Genomic DNA, 17821 nt, shown 5'->3' with positions numbered 1-17821 from the left:
TCTTCATTCAGGAGTTGGGTTGGGTGGTCCCTGTGAGTCCCTTGCAACTCAGAATATTCTGCAATTCTCCGTTATCTTCAATTCTTTTAAACTGTCTGTAAATAAAGAGGCGCATCCAGCCCTCCTGAATAATCCCCCAAAGCTGCTTTAATTCAGCAATACTGAACAGGTACAGAAAGAACAAAATGCAGCACTTGGATTGTAATGTGAGACGTGAAGAGGTTGGGTTTTGCCAACTGTGGAAAAAAGCAGAAAATAATACAAAGTCAGTGAACAAGTGTGGCTTTTTTTCTTCTGCACTTGAGAGGCTTGATTTTCAGTTCTTGCAAATATGCCCTTCGCTGGCAATGCAAACATGGTTTTCACATGTGATCGCTTCCAATGGGCACACATGGACACGCAACATTTGAGGCAAAAACTTAACTTTTCTCACAGATTTCACTGGGCAGATTTTAACAGAAATTAATGTCTGCTTTTGTAATTGAACATGAGCACAGAATATTTAAACATCTAGTTTAAAATTTTATCACACAATTGCAGCTCTGTGAGTTTTAAACTCACAAAGTTTTTTGAAATCTGTCATAGTTGTCATATTCAGTGTTGGTATTGTACTTAAGCAAGTCTTAAGATTTCCAAGGCACTGCTGCTACCTTCAGCCATTTAAGCCTTGCTTTTCCCTGGTTTTAATTATTTAAAATTATTAATTTAATTATTTAAAAACCTTGTCTTATTTTGGCCTGAACTCCCACATGGGGAGAACAGAAGTGACTTACCTTGAGCTGCAGAATTTGTATCCTGCTGTTGTTAGGACAGCAAAGGTAGAGGAATGAGTGAAGGTGGAATTGGCAAGATTCTGTCACCAGGAGACGTCCTGTATGAACTATTCTCCCTGCCTCCTAAAGTCACCAGTGCCACAGTGATTTGAAAGTGAAAAAGAAAATTAAACAATAGAAAAAGGCAATGAGAAATTAGGACAACTAGGATTTATTTTAATTGAAGAAACTGTGTGTACTTCTTTATTATGCAGAAATGAAAATATCCAAACTCTGAAAAAAAATGTAGTGATAAAAATTATTTTTCTTTCTTAAAGAAAAGCTCCATTCTTGCTTTTAAAGTTCAAGAATGGTTTGTCTCCCTCCAGCCTTTAGAGCTCTTAACTCCATTCTGTTAATGTCTGCTGTTTCCCTTCATGGGTGTAAAAAGTGTCCACAGCAGCATTTGCAGTCACTTAGGGAGAGGGAGGGTGGAATTCCTTCTGGAGAACTGCGCTTGGCTTTGAGAGGAGGCTCAGAAGGATCCATGCACCTCCCTAAGCCAGGCTCGTGTTGAGCCTTGTGGCCTTGCCTGCCCCCTCAGCTCCTTGCAGCTGATACACACACTGCAGAGCCAGGGATTTTTCCAAGCTCAGTTCCAGTCCCTTTGTGCCTGTTTCTGCATTAATAAAAGTACACTGAGAACCTTCCTCCATGGTGTCACATTGCCATTAAAAAATAAAAATGGAGCAGGTGGTGCCAAACAGAAGAGTATTTCTGGCCATCCTACTTTTTTGCTTTTTCTACCCTTTTCCACCATTTTTTTGTTTCTCTGCTGGTGTTCTCTCTCCTGGGGGATTCTGGCAGCGCCATTTCAGTAAGATTTTTGCATAGGTCCTTGTCTTATGTGCAGCAGAGCATTTTCCATGAGAGTCCCTTTCTCACTGGTGTTAGCAATGAATTGTTCCTGAACAATCCTGTGCCCCTTGTTTCCTGTGCCCCTGAACAATCCTGTGCCCCCAGAGGTTAAGGAACCTCTGCCCTCGGAGGTTCCTTAGCTCAGAGGAGAGGTTTGAAGAACTAAGCAGGGTCAGAGCTTCCTGAGGATGGACCCTGGGAATGGTGATCCCCATATCTCATGTTTCTTCTGTGCAATTTCTTCACAGATTGCAAGACAGCAGCAGCAGCTTCTGCAGCAGCAGCACAAAATTAACCTTCTTCAGCAGCAGATCCAGGTCAGAGACGCATCTCCTCCCACACCCCTGTTGTTCTTCCCTTCCCTTCCCCACTCCTTCCCTCAGCCATTGTTGCCCCCGTTTCTGTAAGAATCTCTGCAGTTGGCTGGCATCTTGTTTATGGAAACATGAGAGGATTCTACCTGTCATTTAGCAAAAAAAAGGTCAATTTCTGGAAAGCCTTATATGATTTGCATGGTTCTTGTGGGGTCAGGAAGAAGCTGTTAGAGGAGCTGGTCATGCAAGCAGGATATAATATAAAATAATTCAGGCATTTGCAGGACAAATCCTCTTTCCTCAGGAGTGACAAAAGCATTGCCAGAAAGAGTTTGTTGGGAACCAGTGTCCTACAGCTCTGGTTTTGAGGCTTTGCTGAGGTTATTGATAATCTTCAGTGGCCGATAATCAAGTGTACTGTCTTACCTCTGCCTGAGGTGTTGGGAGACTGGAAATGTTTATTTATGGAGAAATAGTGTGTGAGTGAGAAGCTGGCCAAAGGGTTGGTTAGATTCAGGAGAGCAGCTGTGTAAGTTCCAGGTACCTGCAGATTTGTTCCCAGGAGTAGAAGAAGTTGTTAAACCAGCATACCCAGTAAACTTTATTTAGCCTCTTTCTGCCATACTGTATTCAGAAGTTTCTTTTCATGCCATTGACTGTATTTGATTACTTTTCTGCCATGAGCATGCCCCTGTTTTGGGAACGATGTAAATCAGTTTGCTGGGGAATAACAGAAGTGGTTAATAAACATAATCCATGGAATAACAAAGGAGAGGTTTGACTTTACAGATACCTGGGACCAGGGTGGAATCTCTGGTTGTTCAATCCTGCAGTTTTGTACAGAGCATTGCAAGCTGCTTAGACTCTATTCTGTTTGTTCAGTAGCAGCAGGATTCTCCTTCCAAAGCTTTTCATCAGCATTTCAGAGGGAGTTGCCTAAAATTATCAATCACAATTGTAACCCATTTAAGAAAACCTAAAAACCTAATTCCAGCCACATCAGAGGAGTTTTATGGCTTCATACTGAAGAAAACTTGGCTGTATTATTCCAGAGGACATTCTGTTCATATCTGGACTTGGCATTTATGAAAAACTCCTCAGAAGGTCCATCCCTCTGTTATAAGGCAACTTCTATACAAGATGTGCTTTGCTGAAAATGATTTTGAGATTGGTAAGGCTTGATTTGGCCTGGACCTCTGTACTCTTTTCTGCTTCCTAATTTGTGTGTGAGAGGGATTTGTCTTTATTGCTGCATTTTTAATAAGGCTTTAAAAGAAAAACAATAGCAAAACCTGTACAATAGCAAGGAAAATATTTGTATTTTTAGCATTTAGCTATGGCAGCGAGAGAGGAAGTTGTTTTATAAGCAGTGAATAAAAATAAATTGAAGTAATGTAATTTGACCCCAACCCTTTTAAGTTTTAATGCCCTGTAGATAAGAATGAAGTATGTTGTTTTTAGGGTAGTGAAGAAAACCCTGGTTATTGATAATGAGATATAGAGCCTTTCATCTTTTGATCCCTGGTCCAAGTTTGACCTAAGTCAGTAGTAAATGAAAGTCAGCCAAGTCCCATCTGAGGGAAGCTGCAATCCTCAGGAATGATTTGGGGCTCTGTCCCAGGGGATTGCAGATGAAATATTGACCCTGCTGGGGTCAGGGTTTCACCTCCAGGGTCCCCTTCACACAGACCCCATCGGGTTTGTGGCACCCTGCTCTTGGATGGTCAGCAGTGGAGCAGGCAGGGGACAGTGCTGCTCCCTCTCTGCCACAGAGCTGGTCTGTGTGCAGGGAAATTTGGGTGATGCTGCACAGGCAGGCTGGGCAGTTCCATGCATGATCCTCAAGTCTCATGAACCCTGGCTGGAGCGCATAACTCTGAAGGGAAAAACATCTAAAAGTTAAAAATAATGCTTATTGACAGAGAACACAAAGCAAAATACTTCTCCTCAGTTAGTGACTGACAGAGAAGAAACAGTTCTTAAAGAAATCACCCTTTGTATCTACATTAAGGCAATGAAGTCCCCCTAAGATGCCCATGTATAAAATGGTCAGAGAGTTTACAGTCAGCCTATGGGTTATGGGAGGTGGAAGAAAGCTCTGACAGGAATGTAGCTGTGAGTTCAGCTTTCCTGACCTTGCCCTAATTAATCTAACAGGCTTCTGTCACACTGGCCTGAAGTTTTGAAATAGCACGAGATTTATTGACAGGGAAATATTCCTACAAAGAGTGGATAACTGTTTGACTTAGGTGCAGCTGAGTGATTGTGCTGTAGCTATGAACTCAACTTATTTATGACAAAGGAATCGTTTTACTTGAGCCAATTTTTTCTGAGCTTGTAAGAGTTGCCATAATTCCATATAAATTATTACACAGAAGAAAGCCACTGAAATATTGTATTGAAAGCATAATACCCTAAGGTTAGAAAAAAGCATAACCTGGCTGACCCCATGATTTATGAGTGCTTTCTCTCAGTGTGCTAACTTGGAAACAGTTCCCTTTCTCCTTAGCCCATCACACAATCCATAACCAGGGAGAGACTGAGAGTCCCTTTTCTCCTCACAGGGCTGCAGATGCTCCGTGGAGCTGCAGCTCAGTTAAACCAGCTCTTCTGGGATGCTGCAGAAAGATGCTTTAGTTCCCTGGGCTCAGAAAAACGTGCCTGGCATGTGAGTCTGAAAGTGGCGCGTCTTTTCCAAGCCCATCTCTGCTGAGTTCATTGGAAGGTGGTGTCACTGAAACAGAAAACAAGGACTTTGTACAGAGAGTGGAGTAAGCTGCAGGAAAGTTGCAGATTAGATTAAATTTGAGAATCTGTATGACCTCAAAATGCTAAAACAGGATCTAGACGAGATTTTGTGTTTTGGCAAACATTTATAATTTTTTTCTACTTTTCAGGATGTTCTAGAGCTAATTTGTGGAGAGGTTTGAGTGTCTCTGAATAATTAAGTAACCCTCCCCTGTTTTTATGGCACTTTGGGATGCAGCCCCCCATGCACACTCTCTGCTCTGCCCAATGTGTGTGTGAGGTTTTCCCTGTGAGGTTTCTGCCTCTGAGTGTTGGTGCTGTTCTCCCTGCACCCCTGGTCCTGCTGTTCCTCCATAGATGGAGCTGGGATCTGGGTATTTACAGCCCTTGTGCATCAGCACCTCAAAGCTTCAGGCTGTATTTGAGGTAGAAATTGTAGGGCAGGCTGACACCTGCTATCTCAGGGCTCTAGCTGCTTAGAGTTAAGTTGGAAAGTCTCTTTTCCCAGCGTAGTGATCCAAGAAGGAGTCAGAACTTTTCATTTCTCTTTCTCAAGGTTGTTTATTGTTTCTTATCTATAAAATTCTCTCTCCTGTCCAGCCATAGTCCACTCAGCAGCACAGACAGAGGCACTCTGCGTGCCTCAGGGTGGTGTTATCTTTTTATGCTAAAAACTACATGTACAATATTTACCATAACTTCCCAATACCTATCCCCTATGTTAGACAGTGAGCTTCTACTCTAAACCAATCTAAAAGTGCCAGAAGATGGAGGCCAAGAAGAAAAAGGAGAAAGGCTGGATGTGCCCAGATCCCTCCATCTTGCCCCCTGAAGCCTCATTCTAAAAACCCCAAAATCTATTTTTCGCCCTGTGGCAAATTAACTATCATTCTACTTAAACTTTCGTGGCTTGTAATTCTTCATATGAGGTTGGTAATTGTTTTTTCCAAGGCACAGGGGTCCTGGGCAGGGACTTAAGCCCTCCAGGGCAGCCAGAGGAATTTCCTGGGTTCAGATACTGGTATAACTCAACAAGTTCTTGGCTTCAGCTCAGTTTTGTCCTCAAGGGAGCTCTCCTGGGTACCCACTCCTCTTGTGTGGGACCCCAGTCTCTCCCTGGTGCCCTTCCCCTGGAGCCTGGGCATTCTGGGGCTCTGCAGCTCCCATCTCAGCTGGGCACAGAGGGGCAGAGGCTTGGCATGTGCTCATGGGGCTGAGCTGGGCTCCAAATGCACCGCAAAGGTGTCACCCCTCCTTCCAGGGTGTCCCTGAGCTCAGGGCTCCTTGATCCCGGAGACAAAGCCTGGCCCAGGATGCTGATGGAAGGCTTTGCTTTGGAGCTCACTGACAAGTGTCACTTTAATTGAACCGCATTTAAAATGAAATATGGTTGTTAAAATTCATAAAGCGATTCATATTCAGTAGGGCACTGTTGATAAAATAGGTCAACCTTGCAGCCTAAATTGTGATAAAACTGATACTGCTAATCTCACAATTTTGTGGAAAACCTGACAATGTTTTATGTTTTTCCCTCAAGCCCCAGCTCTTGGAGTCATGTGATGACAAAAATGCCAGCTTTCATTTCTCCCAAATGTAAACTTCCAACTCTCAGATTTCCAGGCAAAATCTGAAACCCATGAGCACTACAAGTTCCAAAATTAGAAGGCAAACAAAACAGAGGCCAAATGCTGTTTTCTAATCTGTTCTGATTTATAGTCAAAATTTTTTTTGGAGAGCCCAGCTCAAGATCTTGGAACACTTCAGGTTGCCAATAATGTAAAACTAAGATCTCAAAGCAGCAGGCAGCAGAAATGCTGCTTTACAATGTTTCTAACGTTAAGGCCACAGTTTTGTTTGACTTTTTTGGTTTGATACTGTCAGTAATTGGTTACTAATTTGTGTTCTTTTCTGAGTGACATACTCAGCCCAAGAACCAAGTGCTTTTTGAAATTGAGGGCAGTTCCTGCCAGACAGCAATCTGTGTTTTACGAGAGGGTTTTCATTTTCCCTCAGAGCTAGAGCAGATGTTTTAATGGGACCCTTTTTTGTGAGAAGGTTTGGACCCCTGACAACGAGGGGATCCCAGCTAAATTCTGATGCAAAGCTGCAACCAGTGTCTCTGACCTGCTCCACCAGGTACCAAATGCCTGAAATGTGGCAATTCATCTCTCCAACACTAAAGTTGTGTTTCAGAGGGAATAATTTTATTCAGGGCTGAAGGTGCACACAGGGGATTCTGCAAGGGGTTCCTCATTACAATCTCTCTGTGCACAGAACAGTTTTTGCCCCATTATGATAAACCCCACTCCACGTTCCCAATTCCCATTCCTTTTGTCTGTCACTGCATTCTTGGGCCACATGTCTTCTTCTCAGCTCCCAGCTCTCCTTGCTGAAAGCAGCTTTTGCAGGCCTTGCCCCTGTGCTGGAAGTCTCACAGGCACAGCAGAATGGAATTAACCCTTTCAGTGTCAGCCCTGCCAGGGGCATGTGGCTTTGCCAGCTGTGGGTGGATGAAGAGATGCCGAGTTCTCAAACCAAAATATTCCCAAATTCTCACTGCCTTCTGAGGTTTGAGAAGTTCCAATTTGGAATGTAATAAAAGTCTTGAACTTAGAATTCCCTGCAGGATGGCATTTCTCAGCCAGATCTGTTTTTCAAAATGTAGCTGTGTTTTTGGGGAGGAAAGAGGGATTTGGTTTCTGAGTTACACAGAAGTTCAGCAAAATATTTCTTAAGCTTAACATGCGAAGTTTTGAAATGACACAGTTGTTATTGTCAGAACTTTCCAAACAGCAAGAGGTTCTGGGCTGATTCCAGTCTTCCAAAACAGTGGTAGAGACCTGCTTCCAGAGTGCTTCAGTACCACCATTTACCCACCAGTTATGGCAATCATTTTTGTTGTTTAGATAGATTTGCTGTTTGCTCTGTATTCTCAGGTGAGAATTACCCAGAGCTTGCTGCATTATATCTAGGCCCGTTTGTGTTCTTTTTGGCTTTTTGTAGAAGGTACCACTTTCTCTCTCTTGTTGAGAGAAGACACAGGTTAATTGACTGTACCAAAAGGAACCTGAAGATTTTTTTTTCCCTGCCCCAACAAGTCTGCAGTCTTAAATTATATTTCCAACATGGCTAAGCCTTTCATTTTCTGTGAGCTAAATACTTGGAGAACTTTGGGTTTTTAATAAGGAGGGCAGAGATCTTTACACATAATCTTTGCCCTGTCAGTGTCTCCTCAGGGCAGCCCCAAGGCCTTGGGGCATTTCTCCTGGTTCCCAGCCAGAGTTCTCCAGGGGTTTTAAAGGGCTGGATGTTGTAGGTGATGAGTCCTTCACTGGAGACACAAAAATGAGCAGCTGCTACACAAGGACCTGGTTACAGATCCAGTAGTGCCTGTTGCTCCTGGATTCCCGTTTTCCCTGGAATTCTGCTGTTTTGAGAAGTCGGTGGCAGCAGAGCAGTGCTTTGTGCTGCTACAATCGCTTTGCAAGGCAGAGCAGGATTAGTTTTTCCACAACCAGAGTCGTCTTTGCATGTCAGAGAGAGGTGAGGACAGAAGGTTTCCTTGGTAAGACAATAAAACTGCTGCAGTAGTGCCTGATCCAGCCCCCGCTGAACATGGAGTAAAAGCTCTTGTTCATGTTAGTAGGAGTTTATTGGTAGGAAACTGTGAGAAAGTCTCTTCCTCCTCACTCTCCAGAGTATTTTTAGAGCAGCTCTGTCCAGTGCAGCGGTTTGTTTTTGCGTTTGCTATTATTTATTTTTTGCAGTGTGGATGTGGCGGGCTGTGAGCGCACAGCCAGGCCGAGCGTGCTGGTGGATGTGGGGACGCTGTGTGCACATCCATCATGTGTCAGGAGCAGCTGTTCTCCTGCCGCTCACAGGCAGGGCCTTTCCCATGGCTCTGCAAGCCCTTCCAGAGCCCTGGGCTGCCGGCACAGAGCCACAGCAATGGCTCCTCACGCACAGGGCCCTGCAGCTGATCTCCTGTCAGTTACCTCCTGTCCCTTGGGCAGCAGGAATCCCCTGGGAAAGAAGGTATCCAAAGCCACACACAGGCATGCACAGAACCAAAAACAAACAAACCCAAAGAGAACAGCAACCCCAAAACACCCCAAACAAACAAACAAACCCAGAGAACAGCAACCCCAAAAACCCCCAAACAAACGAACAAACCCTTGGGGCTGGGGGGGATTAGGGAAAAGAAAGGGAGAAAAAAGAGAAAAATTAGTCAGAATGAGCTAATTGCTTTCTGTCCTCCCAGCTTCAGCTAATAACATTTGTGCTAGACTGGACTTTGAGCAACCTGTGGGCCTTCATTTCCTTCCCTTAGCAGGAAAGTTATGTAAAAGGTTGTTGGGGTCCTTATGTGCACTTATTTCATTGCAGAGGATCAGTTTGCAGCCAGTTTTAACTCCACAGGTAACCCTTAGCAAGTTCCTGCAGGTAGTTTGATCTCAGGCCTTTTCTGTGCACTTTTACCATCCACATTTATGTACTGGTGTTGTGCCACTGCAAACCAGGAGTATCTGCTTAAAACTTGCATGAGCTCAGTTGGGGTTTGATCCCCATAAAGGCCATTTCCTGAAGAATTGAACCCTTGTGGTGGGTCCCTTCAAACTCAGAGTGTTCTGTGAGCTTGAATTTGTTGGAAATGCAAGGGCATGTTTGATTGAGGTAAACCAGCTTTTTTTTTGCCTATGCTGAGCTACTTGATGGCAATAGCACTTGTTTTCTCCAGTGTTACTGGTCCAAATGTTCTCAAATTCTAACACTGTTTTGAACTTCATGACTTCTTTTCTTGCCATTTTAGCATCTTTTCTTAATTTACTTTCTGTTACTGAGCTTTCAGTGTTCCCGTTTTCCAGTTCTCTCACACAATCACAAGGAGAGGCCAGAAACTTTTTTTTTGTTAAAATCCAGAGCACTGAAACACCCAAAATAATCTGTGAGGAAAAGGCCAGTGGTCAGATGCAGTCCTCACAGCAGGCAGCACTGTGCTCCAGGGCCTCATCTTGGTCTCTCTCTGCTCAGCAGGCATCTCAGGGCACTGCCTTTTTTGTTTGTTTGTTTTCAGATCCCCTCTCCAATTTCTGCATCTCTCATCATCAACTCTGACCATTTTCTTTCACTTTCAGCTCCCTGGTGCTGAGTAACCTTCCTTAGGCAGCTGCCCACCCCTTCCTGCAGCAGCTTCTCCTCTGCCAGCCCTCCTTGTCTGTGTTTCACGGCCTTATTGATGGGTTTGTTTGGCATTTTGCTGCCTGCAGAGCGTTCTGTGAGTGTTTGTGCTCAGAGTGGGTGGCGTGGGTGCCGTGTGAGCTCTACCTGTGCAGGTGTGGGCACAGCAGGGGCACAAGGTGCCACCTGGAAGTGCCTGGAGAAGCACAAGCTCTCCATGGCCGTGCTCTTGTCTGTGTAATCCTGAGCACTTCTGCTGTACAGCCAAAAAAAGGCTGCCACTGCTGCCTCTGCAGCGAGGTGAAGCAGGAGATAACAATAAATTTTTTACTGCTGGCTGGCAGAGGTGTTTAGGATGTGTTTTCTTTATATCTTCATCCGCCCCTAATTGAAGATGCTTTAAAATTGAATGACTAGCAGTCAAAACGTGTTTGCTTCAAACTGAGAAGAAAAATGCTGGTGTCTCTTCTTGCAAGCTGATTGCGCTTTGTACACAGCTGACAGCCACAGTCACTTTGAGTGACTGATAAGTGGGAAGCTTTGCCACTTATCAAGGAATGCACGCTGAAAAGAAAGGACTGGAGCCGTTCAGATGCTTTGGCATGTTCAAAATAACATCTCACATCAGTCAGGCTCAGAAGCACTAGGAGACATTTCAAAATAAACTTTATATCTATCTATCCATCTAGAGGCAAGAATTCAATTTAACAGACAGATCGCTGTGTGGCATCACACTGGCTCTGGAAACAAGAGCATCCTTATGAGGGTCACCAGTGCACAATGGCTCAGATGGCTGCATGGTTGGAGAGCATTTCTTGTAGGGTCTCACCCCCCCAGAACAAAACAAATTTTGAAAATTCACAACTGCATCTTATTCTGGTGATTTCTCCAAATTGAGGGGGGTTTGGCCTAGTAATATTTAGTTTATGTGGCACAGGACATCCTGAAGGATCCCAAAGAGAATGACACTCTAAGTTAAATTCAGATCTCATTTATTTCCTCTTCAATATTATGGAATATGCTTGGGATTGCACGGCTCTTACTCAGAAAATGGTTCTTAAGGTTTCTGTAGGAGTTTTCTGTGTTTTGTAGTGGCGCACAGCATGAACAGAGGATGTAATTTTTTTGGTAAATGTTTGTTATTGTTACTGTTTAGTGATGTGCATAGAAGGAGATTCTGGCCTGCAGGAGTGTGAGGTGCATTTCCTTGTCCTGGCTGTAATAGCAGTGCTGTGACCAGTGCAGGGTTTGGGTGTGATGATGTTTCACCTGTTGGATGTGCAAGCGCAGGAGGTGGGATGGGAATCTCCAGTGGGAGGACAGGGAGACATAGGCAAGTAGTGTGTCGTGTCCCACACTGGAATTTGGACAGAACAGAGTGTTGGTCTGCATCCATTAGCACCGCTCAAACAAAAAACCATCCATTAGCACTGCCCAAGCAAAAAACCTGCTGCCAGGTCCTCAACTCTTACTCTAACGGCACTGGGGGTGTTGCTGTGTAAGGATCATTATCTTTTGTTGTGATTCTAAGCACTGGGCATCTCATTCTACCCAGCTGATTCCATCTGAAATGTTGCTTTTCCAGCCAAAATGGCCGTATTTGGGATAGGAATTATGTTTGGCATTCCAAGGTTGCGACCAGCACCCACACCTGTGTCAAGAGGAAGAGATCTGAGGATCATTTAGTTCCTGTTGCCAGCGACTTGCTTTTCTGGTTCACAATTGCCATGTTGAGTGGTCTCAGCTCTGTTTTGGTGGCTCATTCAAAACTGAGCCCCTTAAATTCTCCCCTGGGATAAAATGGTTCAAACAATTCAGACAGAAAAGCTGCTTCCACCCTACTGAATCCATGCCATTGTCTTCACCACCCTGGATTTTCCTGGGTGTCCAAAGGCTGACGGTGCCTTCCCTGCATGGCTTAGGATGCAAGGGTACATGGCAGGAGGCCAAGGGGGGCAGTTTTCATTTAGTTGTCCACTTTCAGTCACTTTCCTGCTGCTGAATTGCAATGTGCAAATTACAGTGGCAGGCAGCTCTTTAAGAAGAGTAAATGAAATATTTCATGGTTCCTTGAGGGGTTTGTTATTGGAGGGGTGATGTGAGTGACCCCCTGCTTAAAATTCTGGAGGAAGAGAGGGAAAGGTGCAGTTGTCTTGTGAAAGTCTCAGTTGAACAAAGATTACCTGCAGGCTCGTGGATCTCATGTCAGCTGTCTTTATTTTGCATCTTGTGTGGAGTCTCCATTAAGTTCACTTTTCATGTGAAAGTTGAATAAAATTTGTAATGGTTAAATAATTTAAAGGAGCCATTTCAGATTTTTATTCAGATGGATTTAAAATACACTTTGGAGAGATTTAGAGGTAAATGTCAGAGTTTCTTGTATTTAGAAGTGAATAAAAGAATTTAAGTTCCAAGATAAGCATAATAAACTTATAAAAAATAAAATGAAGACTTAGATGGAAAGTAATAATAATGAAATGAGACAAATTGAATTCACAGTGCTTGGAGCTCATAAATATTTCGTACGATTGTACAAAAAAATACTTTACAATGTGTGTGTTATAATGGTTTTTATCAAAATTGGCTTATTTAAAAGATGAGAGTGATACTGTTCAGCAAATTATTCTGAAGTTGGAACTTGGATAGTTTCAACAAAATAGCAGTTTAAAATGGATTTGACAGAAATGATTGAAATATTCCTATACTCTTGTGTGCTGTGAGCATTGTGTGCAAAGAAATACATTATTTAGGTAACAAAGTAAGGCATTAGGAAGTTACAAGTGCCAGAATGAAGTGAAATAGATATCTTTATTTTATTCTCATGTGTCTCGGTCATACATGTTGAATAAAAAAATTGTATTTCAGAATTACACAATAATATTGTTGTAAACCAAAATCACTAGTGGGAAAATGAAAATTATGTTGACAGCCTTAATTCTGGCATTCCCTGATGCTTGATTCCTTGACTTTTCTGGCAGTGTGGCATTATTCTAGCTGGTTTTCTGTGTGGTTTGATGGCTGTAAGAGCTCAGAATGCTGGTACACCAGTATATCCCAGAATATCTCCAGGTCAGTTTGGAGTGTCAGCATGGGAGAGGTGCCAGCTGGCACTGCACTGACAGGAGAAATGCTGGCTTCTCCTGGGAAGACAGACAGACAGACAATTCCCTGCCTGTGGTGGACAAGAGCCTGTCCTCTGAAACCCGTCTTTTTCGGTGTCACATTTCCTTCCTTCCTCCAGTTTTGAGTTTGTTTTTTTTTTCCCAATTGTCTCCATCAAAATAGAGAAGACTTTTTTTTCATATTGCTGTCCTCTTCAGAAAGGCAGATGAGGGATGGAGTGCCTTGGTTGAATTTGGACTGGTGATGTTGAAAATGGAGTTTGACCCTTTTTTTCAGTACCCTCCATTTGTTCCTCCCATTCTCCCTCAGTGAGTTTGGAGCTGAATCAGTTTGTGCCACTAATCAATTATTTTCTCCTAAGAGGCTGATGGTAGAGTGTTTGATGGAAGGTATTGCAGCATTTGTCCCCTTAAAGCTCTGTGTGGTGAGAATTTATTTTCTTATCTTGCAAACTGTGTGTAGAATCTTGTCTGCCATTTAAGCATTTCTGAGGTGCTGTGAATAAGCAAGAGGGGCTTTTTCATGTGCTGTATGTAATAAGTTTTAAGTTAGTAATATCCCTAAGAATCACACACATCTAAATTGAGCGTAATTTCCAATTCCTTTAAGCCTGGAGGTCAGATTTGTGGTGCAGGAGTCAGTCAGCATCTGTGAGGCAGCTTTTGGTTCCATTCTCACCTTGCACACAGGTGTGAGCTGCCTCAGACACCTTTTAGTGCCTGCATTGGAAATGCCCCATTTTAGATATCAGTTACAAACAGGACTGCTTCACTTTCCTGAGCATTGATTTTCAGTGGCTCTGAAGGAATTTAGGAGCAAGGAGGGATGTTTTTGCAAGGTTGTGAATGGTTACTGAATTGCAGCTGATGGTAGCTGTGAGTTTTTCAGGGCTTTATGAACTCTCCAGCCATGCTGGCTGTTCTGATCTGAGATCATGGCAAATAGAGACAGCCCTGAATTTGAGCATTTAGAAATTCTGTGGTCATTGATGACCACAGAATTTCCCAGGGATGCAAACAGACTGATGCATATAAAACAAAATGCAGTATAAGCAGAAATGGACTCTAATTACTTCAAAATAAAAAAAAAAATCCAGAAACGAAACTTTCAGACTTCTTCTTTTCCCCTTCTGTGATTCTCTGAATGTCTCCATGGCTGTAGACACCCCATAAATGTTGTTTCTGTTTTTCCATAGAACCTGTTTCTGCTCACCAGATACATGATAGATCCAGGAATTTCTTTGTCATTGTACTGGTCAGCAAAATTTTGGAGATCTGATCTATTCTAGTGACCAGAATTAGAAGTATTCTCTATTTCTTGCATTTATTCTTTATTTGAAATGAAAGGCAGACTTGAAATTATATTTTTCAAGAATTTTAGCTTTCTGTGTGATGAGTTTCAGGATGTTTTTTAACTCTACTTCCCTTGCGTAATTTCTTAGTGCACAGTTCAGAATTCCTGTCTTTTTTGGTACAATCAGAATAAAGAAACTTGAAATCTAATCAATATACTGACACAAAATTCTGTATCCTTTGTTAAGAATATTTGCACTTCTTATTTTAAACAGAACATCCATTTTGGGAATTGCTCGCATCTGCTTTGTGTACTTGGGTGGATTTGTGTAAATCTCAAGTTTGCTTTCTGCACCTTTTGAGAAGGTTGGTTGAGCTCAGTATCCTCTTAGCAGAAACTCTTGCAGAGATCCTGTGGGAGGAAAGTTGTCCATTGTGTTCCTCTGAAATCTGGCTATCTTTTTTCCTGGAGCTGGGCTCAGGCAAGTTTATTCTTCCATCAGAGATATCTTAGGAGGTTCCTGTCCTTTCTGGTGCCTAGGAAGCAGAGCTCACATACCTATATTGTATTTGTTGCCATCATTTAATCTGTGCAACTTCCCAGCAAATATAGGGAATTGTGCTTTCCCCAGCTGTTCATTTGATAGGATTCTGCTCCTGCATTTAGAGCAAACTGTGCTTCTGCAATTCCCACTGTTTGGAGCATGGCCTCCCCTCTATACCTATTGTTTGTTTTGTCTTGTTTTGTTGTGCATAACAGGTGTTTCTTTCAGGCAGCCCAGGCAGCACGGCAAGGGCTTCCTTTATGGCGGATCTCTTGAGACTTTGATGAAACTCTTCTTTGTGATAAAAATGCCAGTGCCTTTACATGAATTGCACGTGCAATGTGTCCTTGCACAATTTCTCTGTCCTCCCTGCTTCTCTGGCTCTTTTGCTCTGGGTGGGTTTGCCTTTTCTCCTGTTGGCCAAAGAGCTGATTCCTTTTTACCTTCCCAGTGCTGCGCTCCCCTCAGAGCCTGGGTGCAGCCCCAGGAAAGGTTTAAAAAGAACAAAATATCCCTGCAGAAAGAGCTTGCTTTCCTCCCAGTGTCCTTGTCGCTGCCCCCACAAATGCCATCATCCCCAGAGGAGCCATGGGTAGAGGCCAAGCCCTTTCTGTGCATCCCCTGAAGCTGGCCATGCTCTGTGGGTTACAGCTACCACAGGCACTTTTCTGCCTGCCCTGCTCATTTCTTGCTCACAACCTCACCTGGAGCTGAGCAGGAGCCACTGCTGTCCATCTGTTTGTGCCTCAGTTGTGGGGATGTTTGGGGAGGTCTAGGGTTGTGGCAGGAGCTGGGGGTGTAGCAGGCAGAATGCCCACATAAATCACAACCTGATGCCACCTTCTCTAGTGTGCATTTAATATTCTTTCAGCTTTTTGTTCAGAGTAGGCCTCCCACACTCCAGTACAATCCTAGTGTCTCTCTAGGTGATAGGAAAGGCAGAGAAGGGAAATCCAAAGAGGGGCAAGAGCCTTGTACTGTGGTTTTGGCTGGTTCCTTGGCTCACATTGTTCAGGTGTCCTGACAGGATATTGCTGACCTGTAATGCATTATTTCCATGCCCTTCTCTCCGTGCCCAGACATTTATTGGTTGGAAGCCCCAGGGGTGAGCAGATACAAAACTGTGTTAGTCACAGGAGATGTAATGGATGTCCTGGGAGCTGTGCCAAACAATTAAGCATATAGGCATGATGATTTACAGGGTAAGCAAAACCTCCAGAGAGTGTTGCATCTGTACAGGCTGCCCTGGGAAGCTGCAGGAGTGGAATTACTGTCACCATTTCAGGGTTCTAAAGGCAGCGCATATCCAGGGAATGAGCAGGGATGGACTCTTGCTTTCAGTCTGGGGCAGAACCTTCTGCTGGTGACTTTCTGTGGCTTTGATCAGTGGTTCAGGCTTCCAGAATGTCACCCACAGCGCCATCAGCTGCCCTCTGCACAAAGAGTGCTTCTCCTCCTGCAGTTACAGTGGCAGGGGTGTCAGCACAGCCTGGATGTGACACTAGCTTTGGATCTATTTTAGTGCTTCACTCCGTGGCACTGGCAGTGGCAGCATCTGTGGAAAATCTGAACATAACTGTCAGAAAGCGTGTTTGAAGGGTGTTTAATTTAGAAACATTGAGCCCCCCCAGGCTGACATTTGCTTTAGCATGCAGTAGTTAACAGGGGAAGATGGGACTTTAATAATGCTATATAATACTATTTCCTAAAAGGCTTCTTGCTTGTGAAGTATGTTGTCTGCTTTTGATGTTTCATTGCTGATTGACTCAAAACCCATGAAGTTTTACTTGATTTTACTATGGTAAAATGTTTACATGTTGATTGAAGGAGCCTGGAATTCCCTCCTCTTGTACAAAAGAGCACAAAATCCAAACATGAGCGTTCAGAGACACTTTGTGCTGAAATAAATGACCAAGATGAGGACAATTGATGTTACAATTTTATCAAGTTCCACATGGCTTCTTCTGTGTATTATTTTTCTAAATGTTTAAGGAACCTGAGCCACTGTTTTAATATTTAACTACAAGAGAAGATGGATTGTTTTTAAAGAGCAGGCTGTTCTGAAAGCAGCCCTTTCTCAAGTTCAGACTTCACTCGCAGTTTGAGTGTGGGCACATGTTCTGAGAGCCTCACACCCGTGGGTTCCTGTGAGACGTCATCTCCCTCTCCTTCAGGAGGTGCCCTTCTGGGGGAGGTTAAGCCTTCTTTCCACCCAAGGAGACTTGGGGAGGCTTCCTTGGCAGCCTGGCACTGCTGTTCCTGCATTTCACAGGGCAGGGATTGCTGGGGAACATGAAACGGGAAAGCCTTATAAATATGATTGGCTGGCAAAAGATTTTGAGAATATGGAAACTATAAGCGAGATTGAAATGAAAGCAAGCTTTGAGATACCTCAGTTACTGAACAACTGGAAAACAAAGATGTGGCAGGCTGAAGGTGATCCCCTTTTGATGAAACTACGCTCTGCTTGCAGACAGGCCCAAGGGTCAGTGCAGACCCTACTAGCTTGGCAGAAGGGCCCAAAGAGGAGTTTTTAGGGTTTAAAATGTAACACAGTATGGTAATGTAATGATTCTTATAGGCTGTATGGAAATGCTATAGGAATTGTATCTTGTATGAGATTGGTTAGTGAGAATTAGAATATTCAACACAGAAGATTTATGGTATTGTGATGGGAACTTCATCCTCTTTTACTCTGTTACCCTCTTTATTCTTCCTCTCATCCTCTTTACCACACTCTTGCCTGCTCTCTCTTTCTCCTCCTTTTTACTTCTCTGGGGCCTGCTCTGAGCTCTGGCTGGCAGCTCTCAGCAGGACCCCTGCACTTGGCCCTTTGCAATGAACCCCATATTCCAAGACCAGAAGAAGATTGATTGCATTGTAATGGGAACCTCACTCTCTGATCCTCTCTTTTACTCTCTCATTTTCTCTTTACCACACTCTTGCCTTCT

At 43.6% G+C, this 17821-nt stretch overlaps 1 protein-coding gene across 14 annotated transcripts in view; it reads left to right on the top strand.

The window, feature by feature from the left end:
* Nucleotides 1–17821, top strand: part of SOX5 (SRY-box transcription factor 5) — a 590818-nt gene that overhangs the window by 459590 nt on the left and 113407 nt on the right. For all 14 annotated transcript variants that reach the window (XM_054281898.1, XM_054281897.1, XM_054281899.1 and 11 more), the window contains one exon: nt 1919–1987. In XM_054281898.1, the coding sequence (XP_054137873.1) occupies nt 1919–1987 (69 nt within the window). The remainder of the gene's footprint in view (nt 1–1918; nt 1988–17821) is intronic.

Source organism: Melozone crissalis, unplaced genomic scaffold, assembly GCF_028551555.1.
Source record: "Melozone crissalis strain CALT ecotype California unplaced genomic scaffold, PUWL_Pcris_2 ptg000033l_1, whole genome shotgun sequence".
In the NCBI taxonomy this organism is placed as follows: domain Eukaryota; kingdom Metazoa; phylum Chordata; class Aves; order Passeriformes; family Passerellidae; genus Melozone; species Melozone crissalis.
This window is presented reverse-complemented; position numbering and strand designations above follow the sequence as displayed.